The sequence below is a fragment of the Phyllostomus discolor genome, chromosome 10 (genome assembly GCF_004126475.2).
Source record: "Phyllostomus discolor isolate MPI-MPIP mPhyDis1 chromosome 10, mPhyDis1.pri.v3, whole genome shotgun sequence".
NCBI lineage: Eukaryota > Metazoa > Chordata > Mammalia > Chiroptera > Phyllostomidae > Phyllostomus > Phyllostomus discolor.
The window spans coordinates 11,798,113-11,824,653 of NC_040912.2; the positions used below are offsets into that span (position 1 = coordinate 11,798,113).

Here is a 26,541-nt window from a genome sequence, read left to right on the forward strand (position 1 = left end):
ACCACTCATGAACTCCTCAACCGTGCTGTCTCGCTCCGGGACAATGTGCGTGGGGAGGATGCTGAGGAGGAAAAGCTGTTCCCACGTGGAGAATGTCATCCTGTCTGCCTGGCCATCCTCCACAACTGCCCGCTGCTGCGACATCCACGCTCTGGGGCAGACATATGGTGCCTGTGGGGGATGGGGGGGCCCCTCAATTGAGGAATAATGGAAGCAACCGAGCGGGAGAAACCTGGGAAACAAAAGAATCTTTTCAACTTTCAGAGAAAGGTCTGAGGGTGGGGGTGGGGAGACTCAGGGCTTGCTACGGGGCCCTGAGCTCATGTTTGCTGTGACCCCTAGGGCCACGCTCCCCAGGGAGACCTGGGGTGAAAGGGTACATTCTTTTCGTTGTCATTTTTTTTTTGTTTTTAATGGTGGCAGGGTGGTTTGTTAAGCTGCGCCCTGGTGCAGACTCTGGGGCTAGCCCACGGGGCTCTTGCTGGACAAAGCCCAGACGTTCTGCCCGTTCTTTCTGAGCAGCGACAGCAGGAAATTGTCAGCGAAGTGGATGTTGGACACGAGCTCATCCTGTGTCATCTTCATGGGACCAACAGCCACTGCCAGGCACAGTACCTCTTTCTTCGCCTTGGGCCACCGTGTCCTCGTTGTGGGCCCATCAGGAAGGGAACGTGGCAGTCTTCTTCTTCGGGCCTGGGCCCAGGATTCGTGGCATCTGCTTGATCAGAGACTCTGAAGCCAGAAAGGCATCATACTTCTTGGCCAGCGTCGTGACCAGTTTTTCTTACTCTCTCTGAGTTTCTTCGGCACCTGGATATCCATGTGGGGGGTGTCAGTGGTCTCGAACTCATCACAGTGCTGCTGGGCCCCCAGAACAGATATGGAGAACGTGGGGCAGGGATTGGATTTAAGCCTGACAGTGCCCCAGAGGCATTTGTCCTTCTGAGGGTCACAGTTCCTCGAGCTGATCTGCAGCTCTGCCGTTGCCAGAAACTTCTGGTGCTTGTGCAGGTTCCTGAGCAGGACTTTCCGCACCGCCTCGTACAGGGGACTGTGCTGATCACGATTTCCCACGCCACTGGAAAAAAGAAGTGGAAAAGAGGAAAGGGGGCATTCTGAATCACTCTTCCCTGTGCCCGGGATGGGGGCGGGGGGGGGTGAGTGTCCGGGGTGTGTGGGTGCAGGGTTCTCGGCTGGGAGGACAGAAGCCTGGGAGGGGCAGACCACATCGGAGGATTCAATAGAACTGCAAGCCAGGGAAAAAAATGGGGACAAGGATGGAGGAACCGAGTGATTTGCTATGTAACTGGGCAATTTAATGCCAGAGTTAGAGCTTCTGGCCAGAATCATTCCGTCTTCGAGGCTGTGCCGAGCTCATCCTCTTTATCCTGTTGTTTAAAATGAGCATTATCCCAAACATATGCAATGCAATCAGTTTGGTCACACTTACAAGAACACGCTTTAATAAGGCAATCAATCACTGGCTAACAAGCGGGCGACGGCCCGCGCTGAGCGCGCACGGGGGCTGCAAGGCGGCGGGTCTTGCGGGACCCGCGGACCGCGGTTAAGCGCTGGTCTGCGCTAACAGAACCCCGCCCACCCTGCCCGGCTGCATTGAGGAGCCCAGGGAAAGTGTGAGTCCGACTTCGCGAGGGATTCCCATGGCCTACGGGCCCCAAATAGGCTCAGGGCAAAGGAGAGGGAGCTGGAGCCTGAAGCTCGAACTGCCTGGGCCACTATTTAGCTGTGTGAGATGGGGAGCCTCCGTTTTCCCACCTGCAAAATGGGACTGAAATGGGACAAAAGGTGCTCAGAAAGTTGAAAGAGGACAAGGACAATCCCATGTCTGCCCTGCTGCTTGGTCTAGCCTTCTCATTTTACAGATGAAGAGACTGAGGCTGTGGAAAGGCAATGTCTTATTCATGGTCTTCCCCACCCCCCCCCACCACCCTAATGGAGGTGTCAGGCCACTTGTGGCTGCAGGGTGCAGGCGGGCAAACCTGTTTTTAGGTGCTTGGGTGGGGGAGGGAGTGTGAGTAGTAGTGCCTAGCGCCAAACCGCAAACCTTGGCAAAAGGGAAATTTCATTATGAAGTAATGAGTAATTCCTCCTGGCAAGATGTATTGTTATATCTTCCACTTCAATTTGGAGGAAGAGAGGCTCAATTACCCAGAAAATACAGTCAATTAAAGGCTGCTGATTGGACACGAGGCCGGATCATCGATCTTGTACTTTCCAATATCGCTGCAGACACCTCATTTTCCCTCCCTATTAACTGAAAATACGCCTGGCATTACGGCAACCCTCAGCCCATTTACCTGTCGCAAGCAATCTCGGCCCGATGCAAAGTAACCGAGAAATTTGCCTGGATTTGGCACCCGGAGCTTCCCAGCTGCAGAGGGAGCTACGCGGGGATGGGGGATGGCAAAGTGGCAGGGAGGATGCGGGAAACCTCAGCACAGGTTGCGTCTGGGAGAGCAGGCATCTCTGTGTGCAGAAGTGTTTGCCCTGGAGCTCAAAGAAGGATGGAGGCCAACTGAGAAGTCCACACCTGCTCAGAATATACCCGCAGATAACCCTTGGAGTCCATGCATGCTCAACCCCCAGCCTGCTGAGGACACCCATCTCTCCCCTACTCGAGCATGACCTCAGAGGCAGCCACAGTGGCTCTCCTACGGGGATGGAAGATGGGCGTGAGGTGGCTGCTGAGGACTGTCTGTCCCCTAGCCCCAACAAGCCCAGAAATCCACCCTTGTAGATGACTTTCAGTTTGAAAAGGATTCAGACAGTTCCATCCCAACCAAGGAATCCTCCCTCATTTCCTGAATCCTAATTTTCAGAGCCAGGTTGACTGAGCAGCAAACCCAGCTCTCTCTCTGCAGTGCTCAAGCTCCACCCCCACGGCCTCATTTGTTTCTACTTGGGTTGGAGTAGGAGCCACAAAAACTCTAGTCCAGAGTCACCTTTCCTTAAAGGGTTGGAGCAAGTGAAGAAGAAAGCATGGCAGGGGTGAGCCCCAAGTGGGGTCAGCGCTCTGCCAGTTTAGCCCTGGAAGGCCCCCAGCACGCAAAGAACTAAGGAGACATGCACCCCAGGGCAGCTTGGAACCTGCCTTCTCCACCTCTGTGCAATGTCGGTTTGGAGCCTGCCTGTGCCCAACAAAAATTTGGGAGACTCCCTTCCTGTGGGTCCACCTTTTGGTTCCCTCCCTGCTGAACTAGCAATTCAAAGAGTCAACCTACTGCCTGCTACCAAAAAAAAAAAAAAAAATTAAAATGCTAAAGTGAGAATCATGTCCAGCTTTTATTGCAATATGGTCAACAAATTGTAACAGCAAATTCTTTGGGCTTCCAAGGAAAACCAAAGCCAATTCACGGCCTACAGGAAGAACCACTCCCTCCCAGCCAGGGTGAAGCTTGCACTGGGGGTTACAGGTTCTCCTAAACCTCAGAAACTGGCTGCAAGAATGCACGTGGGAGTGAGAGCTAGGGAGTGGCTCCCAAACACACCCTGGCAGGGGAGAAAGACAAGGTCCCCAAAAGGGGCAGACTCCCACAAGCATGTAAAAGTCTGGCTCCCGTGGCAGCTTGGGAGGAAAATGAAAGGATGAATGATGTAAAATGCCCAGTGCAAAGGGAAGGGCCAGAAAGCTCCTGGTGAAGGCAAAGGCTGGGAATAACCTCCAACTGGCCTCCAGATACTGAGGGAGGAGGAGGCCCTGCTCCCTAAGCTCTTCCCTGGGCGCCTTGTTAACAGCTCAGCTCTGGCCCCCGTGGCTGGCTGCATAGTGATCATTATTATACATTCAACATTCAAAAACCCTTCTCACACACATCACTGACTAATCAGGGTGTGTGTTAGGCCCAGGGAGAAGAGGCTGGGTAGAAGCCAAAAAGGGACCCTGGGAGGGCGGGGTGGGGGTGTTCTGTGGCCTCCCTGACAATGTTTAAAAAAAAAGTGCGGGTAGGGTGGAGGCAGCATGGGGGGTTGGAGATGAAGTTGCAAGTTGAGAGTTATCAAGAAGCTAGGAGAGAGGCAAGAGGTCAGGTGCTGGTAGGTGGCAGAACCAGAAGAGGTTGTGGAAGTGAGGTTTCAGGTAGGCAGGAGAGCCCCAGGTTCCAAGGGAGGGCCAGCGTTCTCCGTGGTAGTAAATCATCGCTTTCACTCTCCCCCCTAGATGGCCGGTGCATTGCCATCCACGAGCCCCTTGCCATGCCTTGGGAAAGCTGGCAAAGATTAATCTCCACCCGCTCTGCATACACAGCATTTTGTTTAGAGAGACAGCAATTTCCCTTTCCAGTGCTTCAGCTTGGCCTTGGGGGGCGCGGGGAGGGGGGTATCCGGTGAGGAAGGGGTGTGAAGTGGGGGGGGGGGGTGTGCTGAGGGGCTGGATCTTGGTTGCTTTTGCTGCTAAGTTTGTTTAGCTTTGCAGCCACGGCCTCACCCCGGGTGCGGGGCAGTGGGTCCAGGGAAGAAGAGCGAAGAGGGGTCGCCCCAGGGGAAGGCCCCTCGGCCTCTGCCTCCCCATTCCCGATCCTGCTGCCCAAACGCGCCGGCCTAGGCCACTTCCCGGGTGTCCACATCCCCGAGGCCGCGTCGCGCTGGTCCTTGGTGGCCCTCTTCTGTCCCCTCGGTGCCCTGGGGGCGGGGAGGGGCGCCGGCTGAGTCTGGGGGGCGGCCCCCACGGACGTCCTGGAGCCCGCAGCCCGCGGGCAGCCCCTTATCTGGTGAGGGGCACCTCCTCTCTCTGATCCAGCGCCACGGAGGAGGCCTTGCTGAGCACGGAGGGCGCGAAGGACAGGAAGGAGTCCGAGCGGGAGGTGGAGGCACAGGTGAAGTCCGAGGCGGCGGCGGCGGCGGCGGCGCGGGGCGCCAGCCCGTTGGCCGGGCCGCTGTGGCAGGCGAGGCAGGAGCAGGGGCCGCCCGCCGAGGCGCCCAGTCCGTGCGCGGGGCCCGGGTAGAGCGGCGGGTGGCGGAAGGCGCACAGCAGTTCGGGCCGCGGGTAGGGCTGCGACAGCACGCGGAAGGTGTCGAGCGGGCGCAGCGGGCCGCTGAAGGGCGAGGCGGCGGCCGAGGCGGCGGACGCGGCGCCCAGGCCCACGGGCGAGTAGTAGGGCAGGGGCAGGTGCGACGGGAAGGGGTAGGGCAGGCCGCCCGCGGCCGCCGCGTGGCTCATCATGTACGTGTAGAAGGCGGGGTCGGCCGGGTGCGGCCAGGTCATGGCCAGCCGCTGCCGCTTGTCCTTCATGCGCCGGTTCTGAAACCACACCTGGGGGGGTGGAGGGGGGAGAGAGGCGCGGGCTGGGGAGCCGCGTTCGGCCCCGGGCGCGGGGGCCGGGAGTCCTGGCCCGCTGCGGGGGCGACGTCCGCAGCCCGCAGCTCCGGGAGGAGCCACGGGAGAGCCTCTGGGCGGGGGCTGTCCCCCACTACCACCCCCCGCCCACCACCGCCACCTGGAGCTGGAAGCCCTCTGGGCGAGGCTCAGAGAGTGACGCCAGGGTCCGTCCTTGCCCTCTTCTGCCCCCGCAGCCAGAACCCGCTGGACCGCCAGAACCACGCGTCACCCCGGGCAGTGGGGGCACCGGTCTGAAGCCGCAGGCAGTGCGTCCCCAGAAACACACGCCCTCCAGCCGCTCTCCCTCGGGGCGCCTCCTGGTCGCGGGCATGGGCACCCCAACCCTGCTGTTTATCTGGCTAGGGGACAGAGTCAACCTCAGGGAGGGTACATCTGCCACACCGGGCGCCTGCCCCAGGCCTGGACACCCCCAGCTGCCACGTGGGCAGGGAGACCACAGACCCTGATTGCTGGCTCACCCGCGATTTAGGAACTGGGCAATGGTGTTTACTTCCCGAGTGGGCGCACCCCCTCTCCCTGGTCTCCAGACCGCATACCTTGATGGTGGTTTCCGGCAGGTTTAGGGCGGCAGCCAGCTCACATCTCCTCGGCCTGGATACGTAGTTCTCCCTGTAGAATTCCTTCTCCAGCCGCGCAATCTGCTCCCGGGTGAAGGCGGTGCGGTATCGGCGCATCTGGTCACTGGCACTGCAGGTCAGGGTGCCCTGCGAGCCCCCGCCGTTGCTCTTGGGGGCCTCGCTGCCGCTGTTGGGGCTGCTGGCCAGCGCCTCGGAGCCTGGCCCTGCGCAGGAAGCCCAGAGCACACACACACACAAGCAACACAACACACAAAAACGCTGCTGATGGGGGCTGTAGGCCCAGCGTGGAAAGAGACTCCCCCTCCCCCCTCAGTAGGCTCAGTCACTGCTTCTGCTGGGGTGCTGAGGACTTCAAGAACCCAGGAAGGAAGGGCAGGGGCTCACCATTCAGATGAACACACAGCAGCCATTAGGCCTGGCTGGGCTGCTGTTTAGGAGGCCAGTATGCCCTGCTGGGCACAGAAGCCCCACCTGCCCTGGGGCTCAGGTGAAATGCAGCCCCTCTGAGCCTTCTGCCCACTCTTGCCAGGCGTGGGCAAGGCCGTGAATGTTTGACAGGCAAGTGAATCGACATGCACCATTGTGCTGGAGTGCTGTGGACTCTGGGTCTCAGTGCACTGTGGGATGCTGGGCACGAACTGTCTTCCTTGCTTTTGTGTGGAGGCATGTGTTGCAGGAATGGCAGAGGAGTGTGTGTGCGAGTACGCTATCCCCTTATAATATTCGAGTAGACTATGAGTTGTTCAAAGAGCATGCTATGGTTAGGGAGTCAGGGTCCAGGTGGTAACTTGTGAACGTGGATGCTCCACCAGGAGTTGGCTGCCAGGAACAGGGGATGGTTTTCCTTCCCTAGTAGGCTCTTCCCACCCACCCCATCAGCTTCGTGGAGGACTGTCTGCTGGGGGGTTCTCTAGCTTCCCACCCTCTCAGGGAGACTCCCTTCCTGGCCATTAACGACCACCCCACACTAGCCCCTGGTCAGGGAGGGGATCTCCAGCTCAAGCAGTGACAGCCACCACCCCCCCTCCTTTGGGCCAAACCCAAGGAAGGGTGGGGCTCCCACCCCCTGCAGCTCCTTTTCCTTAGGGTGGAGAAGTGGGACTGGGAAGGAAAGGGGAAAGGGGGAGGGCCAGAGCTTTGCCTTTTCAAATGCAACCGGAGACCAAAGGCAATTAGATCATTGGGACCATTTCCGACCTGGCGCCACCGAGCCCGGGAAGTGACAAGGTAATTTGGACCTCTGACGGACGTGCAAACTGGTCGAAGGGCCTGAGCACCCAGGCGGCCCGGGTCAGTGGCGATTTTACGGTTTTTTTATGGACTCCGCGCTTCCGCGCCTGGATGCGCCTTACACCCCGCCAGCCACAAACTGCCGGAGCCCGCGTTTGATCTCGCCCACGCCCGGGGAAGGTATCTTCCAGACGCAGTTGAAGCAGTACCACAAAACTCTGGGAGGATGGGGTGCACTTCGATTCCCCCTCAAACCCAGGGCTTTCGTCTCCCTCCTCCCCGCAAAGCACAGCTGTCACCCTCAGTCCCGCCAATGCCAGAGCACAGAAGGAGACCCCCACCAGGGCGCAGATAGCAGGGGAGAGTTGCTTAAGTGGGTCCCCCCGGCCCCCCCTGAGGGAAAGGAGCGTCTTCCTCCCGTCCGAACTGAAGTGGAAGGTGGGCGCGGTGGGAGGCCCGGAAAGGGGGCGCGGTGGCTACCTTTGCTGTGCTGGTACTCGGCGTTCCCCGTGGCGCAGTCCGGGGTGCAGCTCACCTCGATTTCTTCATAGAAATCCGACTCAGTGTCCGAGCTGCTGGGTTGCCCCTGGCCCGAGTGGCTGTCGGCCGAGGCGGCCGGAGGTCCGGGGCCGAGCACGGCTGCCCCGGCTGCCCGCGGCTCGGTGCCCGGCCCCGCAGCGCTTCCTGCTAGTCCGTCGACCGGCTCCTCCTCCAGACCTCCCCCGCCGCGCTCCCTGGCAGCCGGAGGACCGGCCCGCGGGCTCAGGCAGCCGCGGGGCACCATCTTCTCGGGGGGCTCCGACAGCGGGCTGCCCACGGCTTCCGACAAATTAGAGACCCTCTTGCCAACCAGAGTGCCCAGCTGTCCCCCATCTAAAAACATAACCATGTCCTTTCGGCTCTCCATCCCGGGGCTCTCAGGAGGAAGGAGGGGGAGAGCCCCGAGTGAGTTCCTAGCCCCCGGCTCCCTGGGTCCCCAGAGGTCCGACAGATCTTCGCTGCGGGAGGGAGAAAGGGAAGCCAGGCGACTGGGTAGGCGCGGAGCGGCCGGAGCGCAATGTCGACGGTGACGGCAGTGGCGGCGGTGGGGAGCTGGGGTCACCTTGTGCTGCGAGCGCTCCTCTGCGCCGCACCGCCTCTGGGAGGAAGCCCCATTGCCCTCTTCTTTCTAAGCTGTCATCCTCCTGCTGCAATCGTCATTACAGTACCGCTGGTGACGCCACTCGGCGAGCTCAAGTGGATAAATAGAAACGTCTGCCACAGCGAAGATGAAAGGAGACCCGCAGCTAATGGCTCGGCAGTGATGCGCCAGGTGTGGGCCTTGCTCGAATGGGGAGGAGAGTGTGAAAACAGAGAGACACACACACTGAGAGAGGGAGACACCCAGGCAGAGGGGATGCAAATGGAATTCCGCAGAAAGAAAACAGAGCTTAACGCGCTCGGCGAGTTCCGCAGGGGCCGCGGGACTCGGTAATTGACTATGATTTTGATGCTTTTTTTTTAAATCATTGCTTCGGCTTTGGTTTTCTTGACTTGGTGCCTTGAGCTAATACTGGCAAAAGAATCCGTAATTGTATTTTAGGAGTGTGAAGGCCGAGTCACAAGACTCGCTTCTCCCGGCGTTATTACAATGTCCTGTCCCTGGCGCGCTAACCTCAAGTGGGTTCCAGAGCCTTTTTGCAAGCTATCCAAAAACATATTCCCTCCAGCCCCCGCCCCAAGTTGTCTGGAGAGCTTGAGCCTGGGGCATCCTTTCCCCATTTTTTCTCCTCCCACCTCCTACCCCCAGCTATCTCCCTCTTCCTGGGAATCAAAAGAGAACTTTGCTCTTCCTCACCCCCCCCCCCCAGGGCAAGAGATAAATGTCTGAAATTTTCTTCTTTAAAGACCCGCCTTGGCTGCTGACTCAAAATGTTCACAGATTTTCTTTTATCTCCCCCCTTCCCTTCTAGGTGGCCTCAAGACAGCCCGACTGGACCTCCAGGTGTATTCGCAGAAGAAAGTGCTTCCCCGTGTGATCGGGTCTCACCTGCACTTCAGGTATGTATGGTGGGGAGAGGTCCTGAGAGCGGCCTTTCCTTCTTCTCTTGCCCATATTCAGAATGAATGCATTCACCGCCACCCCCAAAACGGGGTATTTGAGAGGAAAGGCACCCACTAATAGGGCCCCAACAGCGGCAGTGCCAAAGGCCCCTCGCTGGGAGAAGGCACTATTCTTCCCAGAGATTTGGGCCAGGGTTTCAGAGTCCTTGAGCCACAGCATCGGGGTGCGCAGAGTTCGACTCATGGGGTTCCCCCCACCTGGATCTTCGACCCCGAGAGAGACATCACCAAAAATGCCCAGAGAGAGCAAGTGACCAGGGCTGCCATGAATCTCTGAGGACAGAAGGAGAACCCCGGTGGCAGAGCTGGGGGAGGAGGGGGGACATTTGTTGTGCTTGATGTCTCTTTGAGCCGCAGCCCACGGGTCCCCTCACAGGTCCTCTTCCAGGGAAGACCAACCAGGAGCCATTAGGAAACTCCGAGCAAGCAGTCAGGGCCAGGCTGGTGGGCTGGGTCTCCCCCCACTTGGCTGAGGGTGGGAGGCTGGCCCTTCTCAGCACCACCGCCTACAGCTCTCCTTTCCCCACCCCCTGGGACCTTCCAGCGTTAAACCGCCGAGGGCTGCCCCTGCACCCCCTCCTTCTCCAGTGTCCCAAGACAGAGCCCCAATTTCTGAGATTTTAAAGGAAAGTCCTTACATCGTTATCCTTTTTTGTCTTTCTATCTCCTACTTTTCTCTTCTTCTCTTCTTTTTTCTTTTTCTCTACTCTCCTCCCTGCCTCAGTCTTCCTGTCTGTGGGCTAATGGAGGAGGTGGAGGAAGCAAGGGGTTCAAGGAGAGGACAGAGCGCCTCTCATTCCTGCTTCCGGCTCATCTCCCACATTCAGTAAGGTTCTCGTTAACCTGGGGAAGAGATTCAGAGGGTCATGTCCACACAGACATTCCCCCCCCCCCCAACCTCCAGGGGCTCCCAAAGCCACCATCTGCTGAGCATCGCGAGCCCCCAAATCCTGGGGGATATTTAAAAGGTGAGAGGAGTGCTTCGGCCGGGAGGGGGTCAAACCCCAGGGCCTTTTGCTGCGGTGCCGAGTTTTCTGAGGATTTTGTCACACCCTGCTCTTCCCAGCCAGCAGCCCCAGCCTGGGGGACCATCTGGTTTCTCTCTCCCCTTCCTGTCCAAGTGGAGCCCCCAGCATCTGTGTCAGAGCTGCCGAGGTCGCCCACCCTCGGTGGTGCCCTCCTCCCAAGGCTGGTCCCGGGGTGGGGCCACCCCCTCCGTCCTCGGGAGCCCTCCACCTTCTCAAAGAGCACCCCCCCTCCCGGCTGCGCGCACCTCCGTGGGGCCTGGTCCTCTGAGGGACTCCCGGCCCCCCTGCCCCGCCCCCCGTTTTGCATTCAATGGGGAGTGCTGTGCGTTTGATCCTCCCCTCCGGGTTTTCCCTTCTGGATGAAAGCCGGGCAGGATTGAGAGATCAAGAGGTGCCACTGGCGTGGTCCTCCCGGGTCCTCCCGGGGAGGAAGGGCCTCAGGCTAGGACAGAGGCTCTCCAGGAGGTCGGCTGCCTCCTCTGGGCTTCGGGCCGAGGCTTGAGGGACGACCCCGCCCCAGCCCCAGCCCCAGCCCCGGCCCCAGTTCCTCTCCCGCCTGCCGCCTCCACCCTTTCCAAGCTGCCTCAATTTCCCCCTTCGTGAGGGGCCTATTACACCCCCGGGCGCAAGAGGAAAAAATTTTTTAACCAAATGTCACTCCCAAAAGCATCCTTCGGTCAACACCAGATGAAGAGAGGTCGTATTTTTGACACAAGAAGGAAGCGCGCAGGAGGGGGCTGGATGAACACAGTCTCGGACGCGCTGGTCCGGAGGGTGCTTGGATGCTGGGGTTATCACTGGGTCCTGACGGTTCCTCCCGACGCGGCGGGGGGAGGAGGAGACATTCGTAGGGGGAGTGTCGCCGGCAGCCGGCGGGTCTGGGCGACCCCACCGAGTCGGAGTGGAGGTGATACGGCGGCCTAAGTAGGGTACGGCCCAGCCCCCCCCACCCCCGGCTTCTCACCTCCCTGGCCTGCCGCCCCCTCCCCGCTGGGTGACAGGCTCTGGTCCCGGCGGCTCCTCTGGGATTGAAATTCTCGGGACTTCAAAAGCTCGCGGCCCCGCTTCCTCCCGGGCTGGGCCGCGCCGGGGCCGCGGGAGGTGGGTGGGAATCCCCGGGAGGCGACGCCGAGATAAGACGCGCTCGAGGTGTTAAATGGAATCGGAAGCCGGTCCGGGCCACCAGAAGCGCTGGTCCTGCGGAGTCACTTCGCTTCCCCAGAAAACCCGCCTCGGGAGAGCGGTGGCGGCGGCGGGGGCGGGGAGCGCCTCCGAGGCCTGCGGGCCCCCCGGGTGCGCAGGTCCGCGGCCTGAGTACCTGCTGCGGCCTGATGCGGGGCCTCCCCGCGCGCGATCGAGCGTCCCCGCCGAAAGGAAGGGGCGAGGAGACCTGGAACAAGGACACAGGGTTCCGAGAGCTGGTTTGCTGCTTCGGTGCCAGCAAAAAAAAATTTTTTTTTTTGCTCAGGAGACGATTGGTTTTGCTTTCCACTTTGATAAAACCTGGGAAGAACAAAGGGAGCTTCCCTTCAAACAATACGCGTCGCCCGGCTCCTGTGGATTTGGGGCCTTCGGTCATCTTTCCAGGCGTGGTGCAGAGGGTTGACCCTCGAAGTTCGGAGCTGCTGGGTCTCCAGGCAGGGATCGCGGGCGGTGAGGGGTCCCGTCTGGTCCCTGCAGCTGGGGAGGCCCATCTGGGAACCCAGAGCTCGTAGGCACCGCGGGATGGACCCTCCAGGGGTCCCGCTGCCCCGGGGAAGCTCACTCCTGGATGCCTTCCCCCACCTCCTTGCCCACCCTGCAGCGGTAGTTGCTGGCTTCCAGAGCCTCTGGTGGGGAACACAGAACAGTCTCTCCTTCAGGCCGGCAGAACCTGCGGCTTCTGGAACTCTGGTTTGGACAAGGGCTCCCTTGTCCCCGTGCCTCCTGAAGCAAAGGGCCAGGCTTCTGGGGCAGGAAACGGGATGCTTTCTGGACCCAGCTGCCTCCTCCTCCTCAGGTCCTCCGAGCCAGTAACTCTGCAGCTTCCCCAGCCTGAGCTGTGCCCTAAGGCCTGGCCGGCCCACATCCTTACATCCACCTCCTGCCCGTTCCAGAGCTGGAGGACCCAGGGCGGGACTGGAGCCCTGAGCACCTCCCCAGACTCAAGGCTTGCCCCTGCCTCAAGCCAGCAACGTGAAAGGGCCCACATTCCGGTCAATGAGCAATTCCCCAAGACCCCAAAGACCCAGGCACGCCCCCTTCCTCACCCTGGCAGAGATCATAGAGGTTTTTTCCTTCACTGTTACTCTCCTGAAATTTGCTTTTATTACGAAGGGCATCGATGCCCATTTGTTGTGTAATCTATATACCATTCCTTTAAAAGGCCTTAACAAGTTGACGTGCCTTTTCTCCCACAACGGTAGAGTGCCCAGTGGTCCTGACTCAAATGGCCAGGTCCTAGCTGAGTGTCAGACCCTGGACCAGTGCTTCTCAGGCTTTGTCCCTCCTGGCCTGCAGGGATGGCTCAACACCCAGCAGTGGCTGAACCTTCCAAAAGGCAGCCTCCACGCGCCCCCCACCCTCTCTGGGATCTAGGTCAGCGCAGGGGCCACCCAGAAAAGGTACACAGCTGCCCTCAGAAGAGAAAGCTCAGAGCCTACACTGTGACTTCCCAGGAGGGCAAAGGGAAACTCCATCTGAGAGTCTGGGAAATCCACGTGATTTAACAGCAGTCACTGTTCCAGGCAGTTCACCTGTCCTACCTCTTTCCATCCTCACAAGAGGCCTGACAAAGATACTCAGAATCATGCCTAGTCTGCAGCTGAGGAATCTGAAGCCCAGAGAGGAGGCTCATATACAAGCGACAGAGTCAGACCTAACCCCCCTCTCTCCAGCTTCAATCGGAACTATTAGAAAACACCAGGCATTGCATTGTGAGCCTTTCCTTCCCAAAACTCTTGTGGTTTTTGCCAAAGTCCTTCCTCCTCCTCCTCATTCCCAGGTGGAGTCATACCAGTTGGGAGAAATGTGTGTGTGGTGGCGGGGGGGGGGGGGTTGAGGGGCAGACAATTAACCAACCTCTGGTCACTTGCTTTGGGCATAAAAGAGAGTAAAGAAAAAAAAACTGGCCCACAGACCATTTGGAAACTTCCCGGAGAAGACCCCCCCCCCAAGCCTTGCCCTCTTTTAGAACAGAGCTCAGAAGCCAGGTGGGCATTGTGCAGGGACCCGCAGGGAGGCTGGAGCCACTCAGGGATGTGGGGGAGGAGGGGCTAACTGCCCTGCCCAAGCAGGTGGGAAGAGTCTTTAGGGCCTGAGTTCCTAAAATATCAGAATTGCCCCTGCAGCAGCTGATTCTGGAGACCCTAAGAGACAGAGTCTAGACCCCCTTTGACCATCACTATCTACTGTGGCCCCACGCACCTATCTGGGAAGAGGTAAAACTGTCCAGGGTCACCCAGCCAGTTTTAACCTTTCGAGAGTCATGGCCCTTTCACACATCTGGCAAACCTCCACGCACTGAGGTCAGCCTTCAGTTTCCTGGACTCCCTTAACCCTTACAGCCCCCTAGGGCCCCCAAACCCCAGGCACAGTTGCCTGCTCCCTTTGATAGGGGGTGTGACTTTACCAGGACATTTTTCCCTTACGAGGGACAGCTACTTCCCCAGGATTGACTGCTCGAAGTCACAAAACCTAAGGCACTGGCCAGGGCCCTCCACCCTGAACCCTGGACTGAGCACAGCCTTCTGGCTCTGCACATGCCTTCATCCAAAACCTAGGCCCTGGAGGTGCATCTGGGGCAGAGAATGACCAGTCTTGAGGCTTTTCCTGTAAAGCAGGCCTCACCTTCCCTTGGGATAAGGAGGATCCCAAGGGAACAGGCAGTGGTCATGGAGTCCCCTTACACCAGGAATTCCTTTTCTGCAAGGGAGGAGGGGCACCCGGCCAGTAGGTTTTCGGGTTTTGTTTTTTATAGATTTCGTTTGGGCACCAACGCTTTCCAAGCGCCAGAGAAGCCTGACGGCCCTACCCAATGGAGCGCCCCACGCTCGCAGCCTAGCTCCGGGAGGGGGCCCCGCCTGCCGCTACACCCGGCCAGGGTGGTCCGACCCGGCGATCCGTGTCTCGGTGGAGCCGTTCCCGGGTGGGACTCTCTTCCGCGATTTAACCAGCCCTCCTCCGGGCGTGCTCCCTTCCGGTGCGGTTTCTCTGTGATCTGTTCCTGCGTGTCCACCGACCACGTGTCTGTCTGTCTCTAATGGTTCGTGGTCCAAGGGGGGCGCCGAAGCGTCTTCCTCTCCCGCCACGCGGCCTCTCGGGGCCAGGAGACGCGGTGGCGCCAGGCTGCGAGCGGAGGACTCAGTCTCCCGAGCGAGGGGCAGACGGACCGCCCTCGGGCGGGGCAGTCCTACCCGCGGGGCAGGCTGAGCCGCTCCCTCCGTGAAACGGGACAACCCTGGGGTGAGGAGTTCGGGGACGGGTTTGGATCGAGCTCCTTCCCTTGGGCATGGGCGGGGGCGGGGGGGGGCAGACTAGTCCCCGTCCTCCTGTTGCACCTCGCAGAGCCCCGATCGCGTACAGTTCCCCCCCCCCCCCACCCACTGTGTGGGGGAAACGGGCTCTCAGAGAGGTTCAGGAACCTGCCCGGGGTCACACAGCTGGGAATGGGCCGAGCTGGGATTTTAACTCCAATTGTCCAGCTTCCGGAAGCCACACTCTCCCTCTCTCTCTGACCTGAGCCTTGTGTCCCCCAGGGCCGAAGCACAACGTTCCTTAACGCCGCAGCCGGACGACCGTGGTGCCCCGGGCACGCGTGAAGGACACGGACAGGGGCCACCCTTCTCTCGTGGGTTTTGTCCGGGTGAGCGACGGACAGGACTGCTGTCGGGCTGTCACCGTAAGTCTCAGAGGAGCGGGACACCCCGGGAAGGGTGGCTGAGAACAGGAAGGGCCAGAGGGCGCCGCGACGTGGAGGGACTGTGCGCTCCTGTCCCCGAGGCTTGGCTGGAGTGAGTGAGGGTGCGCACGCGCCTGCGGCACAGGGTTTCAGAGGGTGGGGTGCGGGCTGTGAGGGGCTCGTTGTAGAGGAGGGAGAGCAGGAGGGGTGTCGGCCCAGAGGACGGGGTGTCACCCACCCTCAGGACTGGAGTGCGTGCACAGACCTGGCCTGGACCTGGAATCTCAGTCCCTTCCTGTCCCACGCGGGGCCGAGCCGAATGTAGTCCGCAGCCTCCCACCCCCCCAGCTCCCTTTTCTGACCTGGGATCCGGCCGACCACCCCGTCCCAGCTCGTGGCCCTTTCTGCGCCCTCCTCCCCGCCCGCCCCTCGCCCGGCGGTGACCGAGCGCAGCTCCCGAACTGCTGTCTCGGTGCGCCCCCCACTGCCGACCGCCAGAGGCGGAAATCGTGGTGAGTCCCAGCGTCCGTGCTGGCTCCAATCCCGCCACCCCGCCGAAGCGGCAGCCCACCCCGCGCTCCCCGGGGAGCAGCTGACCTTTGATCGGTAGGGAGCCTCACCCCGTCTTAACCGCCCACCATCTAAGCTGGACCCCAGGAGAAACCGGTGGCAGATCGACCCCCCCTCCCCACCACCACCACCACCTTAGCCTAGGCTTCTAGGGACCGGTAACTAACCGTGAGCAGCCCCTTGAGGGGTGGAGGAAAGGAGTAACTCCTTTGGGAGTGGGGCGTGGAATCTCCCCACCCCTAAGCACACACTTGGGGAGACTGGCTGTCATACGGGAGGGCCACATGGGTGGGGGTGCCCCTGTAGATTCCCCTGGTCAGCCAGTCTGATCAGTCATGCCCCCACACCCTTGCTGACCCTATCTGTTGCGGAAACTAAGGCACTGGGGGTCCCCTGGGACACCCCTGTCCCTGCAGACCTCCAGCGATTGGTGCTTCAGCTCTATTTCGTCCTGCAGCCCATTTACGAACAATATACTCTTCTCGGATTCTCTCTGACCATGTTCCTCGAACTGTGGTCCCTGCATCAGCTGGGAGCCTGTTAGCCTTGTAAATTTCAGACTTACTGAACTAGAAACTCTTGAGGGGGGTTGCAGCAATCTGTTTTGACAAGCCCTCCAAGAGGTTTTGGTGCACACTCTGGTTTTATTATTTTTTAAGAGATTTTATTTATTTAGTTTTAGAGAGGGAAGGGAGGGAGAAAGAGAGAGAAAGAGAGAGAGACATCAATGTGTGGTTGCTGGGGGCCATGGCCTGCAACCCAGGCATGTGCCCTGACTGGGAATCGAACCTGCGACACTTTGGTTTGCAGCCCGCGCTCAATCCACTGAGCTACACCAGCCAGGGCTCACACTCTGGTTTGAGAATTGCTACCCTATGGATTCATTTCATTACCCTGGTTCCTATGTTCCCATGATTCTCCACTGTGCCTGGAATGTCCTTTTTTTTTGGCACCCCTGATACAGAATTTTATGCCTCTGCTACTCATGTTTACTCACTCCTGTTGTTTCCATTTTATGGCCTCCACGGACCTCTTGGCGCACTAGCCTGTCACTCAGTGGTGTCATGTCTCATTCAGCTCCTCACTCTTCTTCTCATTCATCCACCAAGGACACGCCTCCCTCCTGGCAGGTTACAAACTGCTCTGGAATGGAAGCGTCTGGAGCAGAATGGAACACTTGCCCCACCCAGAGATGTCTCTCACAAAAGGGCATCAGGGTCCTTGGCGGGTGATGGACTTGCTGTCTCCAGGGTGGAACAAAGCAGATCTGCCGTGTGCGGGTACCCCTATCCTGCCAGAGAACAGAGAGAATGGAAAGAGGGCCTGGGGACTGGGAAATATGAGGCAGAGAAACAGGTTTTCTGAGGGCTCCCCAGGGACTCTGGGCGGGGACACGAAGGGGCTCTGCCAGCGCCTCCCGCTGGCAGAGGGTGGTTGAGGCATCTGCTGCGGCTGGTGGAAAGCAAGCTGGTTTAACAGGAACCAAAATGGCCTGGGCCATGTGTCTGTAAATATAGATGCCTTTTCACAGAGTCAGATTTTTCTAGTATCAGACATACTCTGGGATGCTATTTAATCAGCCAACTTTATAGCTAATGTTATAAATTAGGCAGTGTGGGGCCACGGTGCCACCAAGAATACCCACACATGAAGATAGCGGTATCTTCTGGGACCTGGAGACGGCTCTAAATGCTTTGCTCCTAGCCTGTCACTAATCCACACAATTCCATTGCGAGGTGGGGTGGAGAAACCCAGTCAAACAGAGTTAAATGCTTCCTCCAGGTCACACAGCCTGTGAGTGGCAGGGGTGAGATCTGAATCCCAGCAGTGGGATGCCCAAGGCCAGGCCCCCACTCACTGGACTCGGCCTGAGGAAGCTAAGAGGCCATGCCCTGTGATCTCGCAGGACAGATTTCGTTCCCAAAGGTGGCTACACTAGTCAAAGCCCCGAGAAGACTGCAACTTCATCGGGCATTTCTACCACCATCGTCAATAATAGTTTAACAGTTGGATGGTCTTTTCTTACTCCAGTAACATTCTCACACTCTCCCATTGGATACCATAATTCTGTGTAATAGGAACAACTGTTAATATACGGTAATCCCCATTTAATAGATGAAAAAACTGAGGCCTGACGAGGTTATTTGCCCTCCCCCCAAAATCATTCAGCTGCTGATGTCAGGTGAAGCAAGGAACACTGTTATTCCTTTGGACATATTTGTCTTTGTTTCTTATTTTTTTCTTTCATTCTCACTTGAGACACATATTCATTAATTATCATCTTAATCCTTTTTTTTAAGATTTTATTTATTAATTTTTAGAGAGGGAAGGGAGGGAGAAAGAGAGAGAGAAACATCAGTGTGCAGTTGCTGGGGGCTGTGGCCTGCAACCTAGGCATGTGCCCTGCCTGGGAATCGAACCTGCGACACTTTGGTTCGCAGCCTGAGCTCAATCCACTGAGCTACGCCAGCCAGGTTAATCCTTGATATCTCTCCATTACTGTAGGCTGCTGCAAAGGCTTCTCTCTGTAACACATTCTTTGCTTCTCCCAGGTCCCTAATGAGGTAGAAAAGGCCACAGCTTTTCTTTCCAGGTTCCAGTTGAGGAAGCCAAGATTCAAGGAAGCCAAGATTCAAAGAGTTCAGGGGCCCCGACCAAGGTCGCAGAGACACAGCAAGGATCGGCGTCTCAGACTCTTCACAGACGACTGGATGAATGTTGTAGAGAATTCTACAGATTGAATGAGTTATTCTTAATTGCCACCCATCCTCAAAGCCCAGCAATACTGACAGAGGCACAAAGGAAAGGCAGACAGTTGTGAAATGCTACCGACAATTTAAAAGTGTACATAATATGATGTGCTGTTAATGCAAATTGTTATTATTCTAATGGACTTAAAGTGGTTTCATAACTTCCATTATTGGCAATATGTCTACTTGGGAATGTTTTTCTAATTATTCTAGAGTCCGCCTTACTGTGCTTGGGAATAATTAAAAGAGGAAAGGAAGGTCCTTGTTTTAAAATAGGCACCGAAAGGGCTGAAGGAGCCCGCATCCAGGCTGTAACTCTGCCCCAGTCTTAGGCCCTCAGGAACGGTCTGCACTTTCGTAGGCGGCAATAGTCAGGCCATGATTTCAATCTGAAATAAGGCCCATCGACTACTGAAGAGCCCAACACCCCCCTCCCCTGCCAACAACTGATGAATTTTCCTTTTATCAGAACCTTCCTTCCATCACCGTCTTCATCTTTTCTCAGCCCGGGCGATGGATACAGAAAACCCCCGCATCCTCAGGCTCTGAGCTGGAAGCTTGATGTGCCCACTTGCATCTAAGCCTCACCCCTCAGAGGGAAGGATGGGTCTCCCATTTTACAGACAAGGCTATTGAGGCTTAAAGAGGTCGAGCAACCGGCCTGAGGTCACGCAGGTAGTAAATGGGAGAGCCGGGAGAAAACCCAGGCTTGTAAATACCAAATTTTACTTCCCAAAACTATGACTCCATTTTCTCTATGGATATAGACTCTGAGATTTTCTCTTCTACCTCCCCCCCGCCCCCCTGCTGTTACTGTTTTTGTTTTATTTATTTACATTTTATTTTTTGGTTACCATTTACATTTAATTTTTTTTAATTTTTATTTATTTATTTTTAGAGAGAGAAGGGAGGGAGAAAGAGAGAGAAACATCAATGTGTGGTTGCTGGGGGTCATAACCTGCAACCTAGGCATGTACCCTGACTGGGACTCGAACCTACGACACTTTGGTTTGCAGCCGGCGCTCAATCTACTGAGCTACGCCAGCCAGACATTCATATTTTTGTATTAGTTGCAGGTGTACAGGATAGTGGTTAGACAATCATAACCTTTACAAAGTGGTCCGCTCCATATTTCAAGTACTCGCCTGGCACCATAGTTATATTATTGTTGACTGTATTCCCCCTGCTGTACTTTAAATCCCATGACTATTTTGTGCTTCTTAATCCCCTCACCTTTTTCATCCGGCTCCCCAGCCCGCCTCCCCTCTGGCAACCAGCAGGCTATTCTCCGCATCTGTGTGAACTCTGAGATTTTCTGATCCAGCAGGAGCAGAGCAGTGAGGAGCTGATCTGAAGCGCAGCGAGGTCTGGAGGGAGAGAGCCAGATCCTAGGGACCTCTGGGAAGGCAGAAGATGATCTGTCACTGCTGTGAGAACAGGATTGATGGTGGGGGAGTGCTCCCAAGCGTGTCCAGCCAACATTTCTGGTGCTTCAGAAACAGTCAATGACCAGGTAAGAGCATGCACTTGGAAACCAGACAGACTTGAGCTTGAACCCCAGCTCTGGCCCTTACTAGCCTGTGGCCTTGAGCAGGCCAAAGCTGCAGGAGGTCAGATCTAAGGTGCACCTGTCAGGGAGATAACACTAGGCCTGCCACTCAGAGCTGCTCTAAAGAGTTCACGAAATGCTAAACAGAAAGGGCCTAGCACAGTGTGCGACCTGCAGTGAGTCCTCAATAAATGCAAATTCCCTCTTGTCCCACCCTCTCTGTGTCCCTGCTTCACCCTACTGTGTCTGCGATTCTCCTTTCTCAACATCACACTCCTGGTGCGTGAGAACCAGCAGTGACTCTGAAGTAAAGAAGAATGGTACCAGGGAACCAGTAATATGTGTACGCCCCTCTCCCTATGTGGTGGTAACATTCCCAAGAAACAAATAAGCACGTAGCAGCACGAGGGTGCATTCATGCATCTGCTGGAATTCAGCAAATCCAGAGATAGTAAATGCACGGCTGAAATAAAGGATTATCTGGCCGGCATCTTTGCAGTGCTATCTATCGTACATGGCATCCACGACCCTGTGTCCTTTCTGTAACCTTATTCACTGGGATCTGGGATAGTGAGGATAATGGGGATATACCTAGTGTGATGGTGGAATGGTCTCTTCATGGCAGAGTACAGGCATAGGCAAGTGATCTGTAGGTAATAATAAGCTGCTGTTACTGCCCTCTTATCTGTAGTGGCAATTTAGCCCAACAGTTAAGTGCACCGGCTCAACCTAGACGCTTGGGTTCTCATTTCAGCTCTGCCCCTCACTCCACTCGCTGAGTGGTGTTCGGCTGCCAGCAGAAACGTGATGTGACAATGTCCAGGTGCCCTCTCTCTAGGACAGAAATGTACAGGGGTGAGCAAAAGTAGGTTTACAGTTGTTCATGTGGCGAATCATGGAATAATTCATAAATAATAACACATCTTATTGATACAAATAGTACCAACAAACTGTTTCCTGTACTCACAACTGTGAGCCTACTTTGCCGGTCCCTATATGAGCGCTGTGCACAGGGTTCCCCTACTGTCCCTCTGTCCCACCGCCTGGAGCTCGTCTGCTGACGCGCTGGACTTACGCAGGACGAGGAACAAGGTGGAGGAAGCCTGGGTCTCTGACGCTGAGGAGCGGCACACCAGACAGACCAAAGGCCTACAGGAGAGCGGGAGATTAAGGAGTCATGTTTTCCAAATTAGAAGCAGAGAGCTAGAAAGAGGAGGGAGGGAAAGAGAAAAAGTGCTATAAGAAAATGTAAATTTCCCAACTTTTTCTGGGTGGTGATAAAAGGGTGTGTGTGTGTGTGTGTGTGTGATATTTTCCACTGTCAAGTTGTACAATATCTTCATAGAACTTCAGGGTACCCTAAATCTTTTTTCCAGGCAGGCAGCCACACACACACACACACAAAAACAACAGTGCTAAAGCACAACCAGTGACCTAATTATTTTTACATGTACAATGTGCCACCTTTAAAAACTAAAATCATTTTACCTGACAGTGATATCACCTCAGAGAGGGATTGCAGGGGGATTGTGAAGCGGGCAACGGAGAAGTGTTTCTGGAGATAGAAAGCAAATGAGCTAGCACTTCTCAGGAAAGAGCCCCCTCTTCTATTTCTATTTCTGTTCTCAATTTGCTGTGAGACCTTCAGTGAGCTGTTAAACATCTTGGACCTTATTAAAATGGGGTGGTAATTTCATATAGAGTGGGTATTGTTAAGCCTTCTTGATTGCAAATCCAAATTGGGCCTTCCTCGCAAAAATGTCGCTTTTGTAAGCAGTCCGCTTGCTGCTGGGAGGTAAGAGGATGCATCTAAGGGGCTAGTGCTGTTACGGATAGATAGTCCACGTGCCAACTTAACAGAAAGGCCTCGGACTCTTACTTCCTTGATGGAGAGACATCAGGGTCTCTGGCCTCTTTTACGTGCTTTGGTCTCGGGTGGGAAGTGCCTCAGAGTAAAATCAGAAACTGTTCCAGCTGTACATCTTCTTTCCCACCCCAGTCATTATCTCTAACAACTCATTTTCCACCCGCCGTGGTTCCCTGTGCTGGGTTTACGATAGGGAGTCTCCACCACTGTAGGCCCTCTGCTCGTCTAGCCAATTCTTTCTGTCTCCTGCAGTGAAAAATGGGGACAGAACCCAGAATTATGACAGGGCTGGCACTGTGGTGTGGCTGTTACTTTTCTGGTCGCCATCCACCCTATAGTTGGCAAGTTTGAACGTTTGGGAAAATTCCCCTCATGGCTAGATGCACGAATTTCCAACGGGGTCAGATTAGCACGTTCAGGACTTTGCAGGAGGAGGAGGAGGAGAGGACGGGGAACAGCTGCCCGCAGTGCCAAGCAGCTCCTAAAAGGAAGAGCCGTGCCACCCTCTTAGGGCTTCTCTCCAGCCCAGGTTACAATCACGTGCACCATCTTTGGCCACCGGCTGTTTTAATGATACAGGTGGTCCCTGGGGCAGCCAGGAGAATGGGCCAGTGGTCAGGAAGGTGGGCTCTCTGGTCTTGCCTCTGCCATTACCTGACTGGGTGACCTTGGACAAGTCACTTTACTCCTCTGGGCCATTAGAGTACCAGTCCCAACTCTGCTGCACACTGGACAACCTTGGCCAGTTCACAGCATGGAGTATCAGAGGAAATCAAGGATTTGTTTTCCGGCGTGCCTCCCCCATGGCAGTCTGGGACTCCAGCAGGGGACAAACTCCGATGCCTGCGGGAGTGCCCTGGGAGTAGCAATGAGAAAGCTCACGCCTGGGTCACGTTAGAAATTGAGCAGACCGGGATGGCAGATTCTCCAGCTGATAGTGTTGCCAGATACTTCATTTTCAGTGTTTTTACATGTTGGCAACTAATCTGAATTGTTAATAAAATTCCATATTGGCCAGTGACTCCCGGCCAGAAGCAGTGTGCTGGGGCGGTTGGAGGCTTCTGCAATCTGCAGGCCCAAGGAAGAGAGGGACAGGCTGGGGACCTGGGGCCAGGGGTGGATGCAGCTGTCCTGGCCAAGGCTTCGCAACCTTGCTGCTCCTACCCCAGCCTCAGTTTCCTCAGCGCACCTGAGTGGTATTACAGGTCAGCCTGGGCCTACTTTCCTCTACCCACAGGTGGGCCTGCCTGTCGCAGGAGGAAAAAGGAGGACCCGGAAGGCAGGAACGAACCCTCAGGGCGCTCAAGGGTCTGCTGTGGGTCCCCAGCGTGCTGGGTTCAGCCACACCTGAATCACAACTCCTGAGTCCAGCCACACCTGAGACGCAGGCGACTGCAAGCTGCAAACAGCACCGCCAGCAGGTGCGGAGTGACGTCGCAGGGGGCGGTGGGGGGTGGGGGATGGAGGGCTGTGGCGCGGGGTGGGCGGGGGGGGGGGGCCGGGGTGTCTGGGACACCGCACAGCCGTACCTGCCCACAAACCGCAGGGAGCGCGACTTCCTGCCCGCGGGAGGGGCCGGGGCGGACAGGGGGCGGGGTAGGGGGGCCTGCGCTGCAGCCAGGGAATTCCCTAAAACCAGTAACACTCCTTCGTTGGGAGGAAATTCGACCCTTGAGGCACCGTGGAAGCCCATTCTAGCTTTAGTTTAAAAATGGATTCTCCATCTGTTGAGAAAGCGCTGGGCTCCAGGCGGCAGTGTGCGGCCCTCGTGAGTTGTGCGGAGCCCTGCAGACACCCCGACCCCCAGGAGCCCTCGCTGCCGCCGTCGGACACGCAGCGGGGCTCCCTGAGGCCGTGGTCCTTTCGCGAACCCCTCACCTCTCCCAGCCTGCCCTCCCCGTTGGCGAAGCTCTGTCCACTTCCAACAAAGAAGCCTATTTTCTATGCAATTCAGATTGTGCGAAAGAACTCTCGAAGAGTCATGATAGCATATAAGGATACTGTCACACTCACACTATTGGTGATACATAAAAAAAATTAAATCTCTTTGGGGGTAATTTTGGCATATATGAACTTACAGTTATTCCATTGTCCCCACAATCTTCAAATTTTCCTTATACAATGAATTAAAAATATTTACTACGACATTTTAGTGATAATGATTAAGTGCAAATAACTCTCCATCGACATATAAATAAAATAGTTAAATAAATCATGAATATACACATTGAGAAATACTCTATGTAAAAGGACATCTGTTATCAGGCGAACAGGTTTAAGCTTACATTAAATTTTTTTTAAAGGAGGTTGTAAAAAAACACAGTATATATGGTGTGATTCCACATTTGTTAAAATGCAGAAAGAAGTTGTGAGTAAATGTCTGCCACACACTCAGATATAATTAGTGACCTTTTATGTCATAGGTGGAAATTCTTACATAGGCAATGCATGTATATTTTATATGCACATTTTTATATAGGAAAATACACATATTTCATGTGCACACACATCTGGAGGAATATACACCCAAATGTGACACTGTCTACCTTCAAGGTGATGAGAGGGGAGTATGGGCAACATTAACTCACCACGGTATATTTTTTCAAAGTTTGCTTCTTTTAAAAAAAATAAGCATGCATTCATTTTGTATTTCCCACCCACAATAAAGCAATAAAGATTTTTAAAAATCATACCCTTTCCTCTTTTTGAGACCACCAGATAGTTATCACTCATCCCCTCCTCTCTGATCTTTTTATTATTATGTTAATTTGCCCTTCACCCCTGAACTGTATCCAAGAAACTTGCATTCTTTTCAACTCACAAATTGCCTGGTTTATATGTGCAAACAACTTTTAAATCCTTTCAACCAAGAGAACGAAAGCAGTGAGAACGTTACTTCCGCTCAATCTATCCTATAATCCAAATGAAAAGATTAGGTATAGTGTTTCTTGGCCCCTAAAAGCTTTGCAGTTTTTAATCCGTCACTTCTCAAATTCTGTGTGGATGTGGCCTGTTTTGTCCTCTGGCTGCACAAATTCTTGTCCCGTGCAGCCAACCATGAAAGCAGATATTTAGAACATGGCGTTTGTCTATTTAATCCAGAAAGGCTTCGTCTTTTATGGAGGCAGAGCCTTGGAAAGTCAGAACAGCATTTCCAGGTCAGAAATCGGAGTGGGTTGGGCACTCTGGGCTGAAGAAGGGACACTGGGGAAGAGGCTGGGAGGGGACTGTGATTTGGGGCAGAGGCTATAATTCTAGGGTTGTTTAAGCCCGTCTGAATGTTCCTCCAGAAACATGAGCTCAGCTCATACTAGGAGAAGTGAGCATGGCCACGCTTTAAACGAGCAGAGATGAAGGTCTGTCTGGCATTTTACAATATTCATGTAGAAAAATGGCACCCAGCAGCAATAAGCAGAGGATCTGCCCCCGCCAAGGCATCTGGTATGGTTCTCATTTACACACGAAACATATTTTCTTAGGCAAAATCTCAGAATATTCCAGGCTCACACACTCACACACAGAACTCAAGATTTTTGCTCAGCCCCATGACATCCCTCTCCTCCTTCCGCAGGCGTGAATAGCATCAGTAAAATGCAGGTGCCCAGGAACAGACGACCTGGGTTCCAGCCTAACTCTGCCACATGTTAGCTCACCGCCTCTGTCCAATTGTGGAACTCCCCCGTCCTTCAAGTCTGTCACCTCAAAAATAGAGATAACAACACTGCTCATTTTACAATATGTGGTGCCGTTTAAATGAGGTGATCTGTGTGAAGCTTTTGGAACACTAAGCTCTTAAGGATACTAAGAATATACCTTTCAAATATAAAGTTTTTTAGGCTACTAAGAATTTAATAAAACCAGCCCTGGCTGGCGTAGCTCAGTGGATTGAGCGTGGGTTACGAACCAACGTGTCCCAGGTTTGATTCCCAGTCAGGGTACATGCCTGGGTTGCAGGCCATGACCCCTAGAAACCGCATATTGATGTTTCTCTCTCTCTATCTATCTCCCTCCCTTCCCTCTCTAAAAATAAATAAATAAATAAGGAACTTAATAAAAGCCACAATTATTATTTAATCTTTTACACCTCCCCCCCCCAAAAAAAGCTTATTCGTCCCCCATTCTCCCTTCTTAGACACTGGGACCTCCACATTCCCCAGCATGCTTTGGTTCCACCCTCATTTGATGGGGGTGCTAACAGCAGCCCCTCCCTAGTGGTTGCCTTCCCTCTCCCACCCAACAGCATCACAGTCTGAAGAAGAGTACCTGGTTGGAAACCTGTGTGCTGTTCTCCCTCTTCTGCGGTGCTTTCTGAGTTGACGTATATTTTATATATCATAAAACTCTCCCATGTCAGGTGTGCAATTCAATGATTCTTAGTAACTTTACCAAGTAGCACAAATATCAAAATAAACCTGTTTTAAAACATGTTTATCCCCCCCCCCATTAGATCCCTCATGCCCTTGTATAGTTTAATTTCTCTTTTCACCTCCGGCTTGAGGCAACCATCAATTTATCTTCTGTATCCAAAGGCTTACCTTTTCTGGACATGTTAGGTAGACGGGATCATACAGCAGGTGGTCTCTGGCGTCTGACTTCTTTCACTTAGCATCAGCTTTTAGGTTCATCCATGA

General features: G+C 55.2%; 1 protein-coding gene, 1 long non-coding RNA gene and 1 pseudogene across 3 annotated transcripts; 1 reads left to right on the forward strand and 2 right to left on the reverse strand.

Moving 5' to 3' along the window:
• Positions 1 to 432: 432 nt before the first annotated feature.
• LOC114507964 lies at positions 433 to 2,644 on the reverse strand (annotated as a pseudogene).
• Positions 2,645 to 4,619: 1,975 nt separating this feature from the next.
• EVX1 (even-skipped homeobox 1) lies at positions 4,620 to 8,086 on the reverse strand. The gene is made up of 3 exons (XM_028526011.2): positions 7,645 to 8,086; positions 5,893 to 6,137; positions 4,620 to 5,269 (listed from the first exon to the last, which is right to left on the reverse strand). The coding sequence occupies exons 1-3, from the start codon at positions 8,069 to 8,071 to the stop codon at positions 4,721 to 4,723; spliced, it is 1,221 nt and encodes a 406-aa protein (XP_028381812.1). The 5' UTR covers positions 8,072 to 8,086; the 3' UTR covers positions 4,620 to 4,720.
• A 6,947-nt stretch (positions 8,087 to 15,033) lies between these two features.
• On the forward strand, positions 15,034 to 25,464 carry LOC118496979. Of its 2 annotated transcripts, none has more exons than XR_004899518.1 (4): positions 15,034 to 15,174; positions 19,819 to 20,007; positions 23,148 to 23,331; positions 25,201 to 25,464. It is a non-coding gene; the product is annotated as an uncharacterized LOC118496979 (long non-coding RNA). The 2 variants fall into 2 exon arrangements; XR_004899519.1 differs by having other exon boundaries at positions 19,822 to 20,007.
• Positions 25,465 to 26,541: the final 1,077 nt, after the last annotated feature.

What these genes read in the sequence shown, in the direction of transcription:
- EVX1 (XM_028526011.2), bottom strand. Translation starts at nt 8,071, where the DNA reads ATGGAGAGCCGAAAGGACATGGTTATGTTTTTAGATGGGGGACAGCTG. An exon ending in CGAGTACCAGCACAGCAAAG is followed by an intron (nt 6,138 to 7,644) that starts GTAGCCACCGCG and finishes CTTCCTGCGCAG; the next exon opens with GGCCAGGCTCCGAGGCGCTG. An exon ending in TGCCGGAAACCACCATCAAG is followed by an intron (nt 5,270 to 5,892) that starts GTATGCGGTCTG and finishes CCACCCCCCCAG; the next exon opens with GTGTGGTTTCAGAACCGGCG.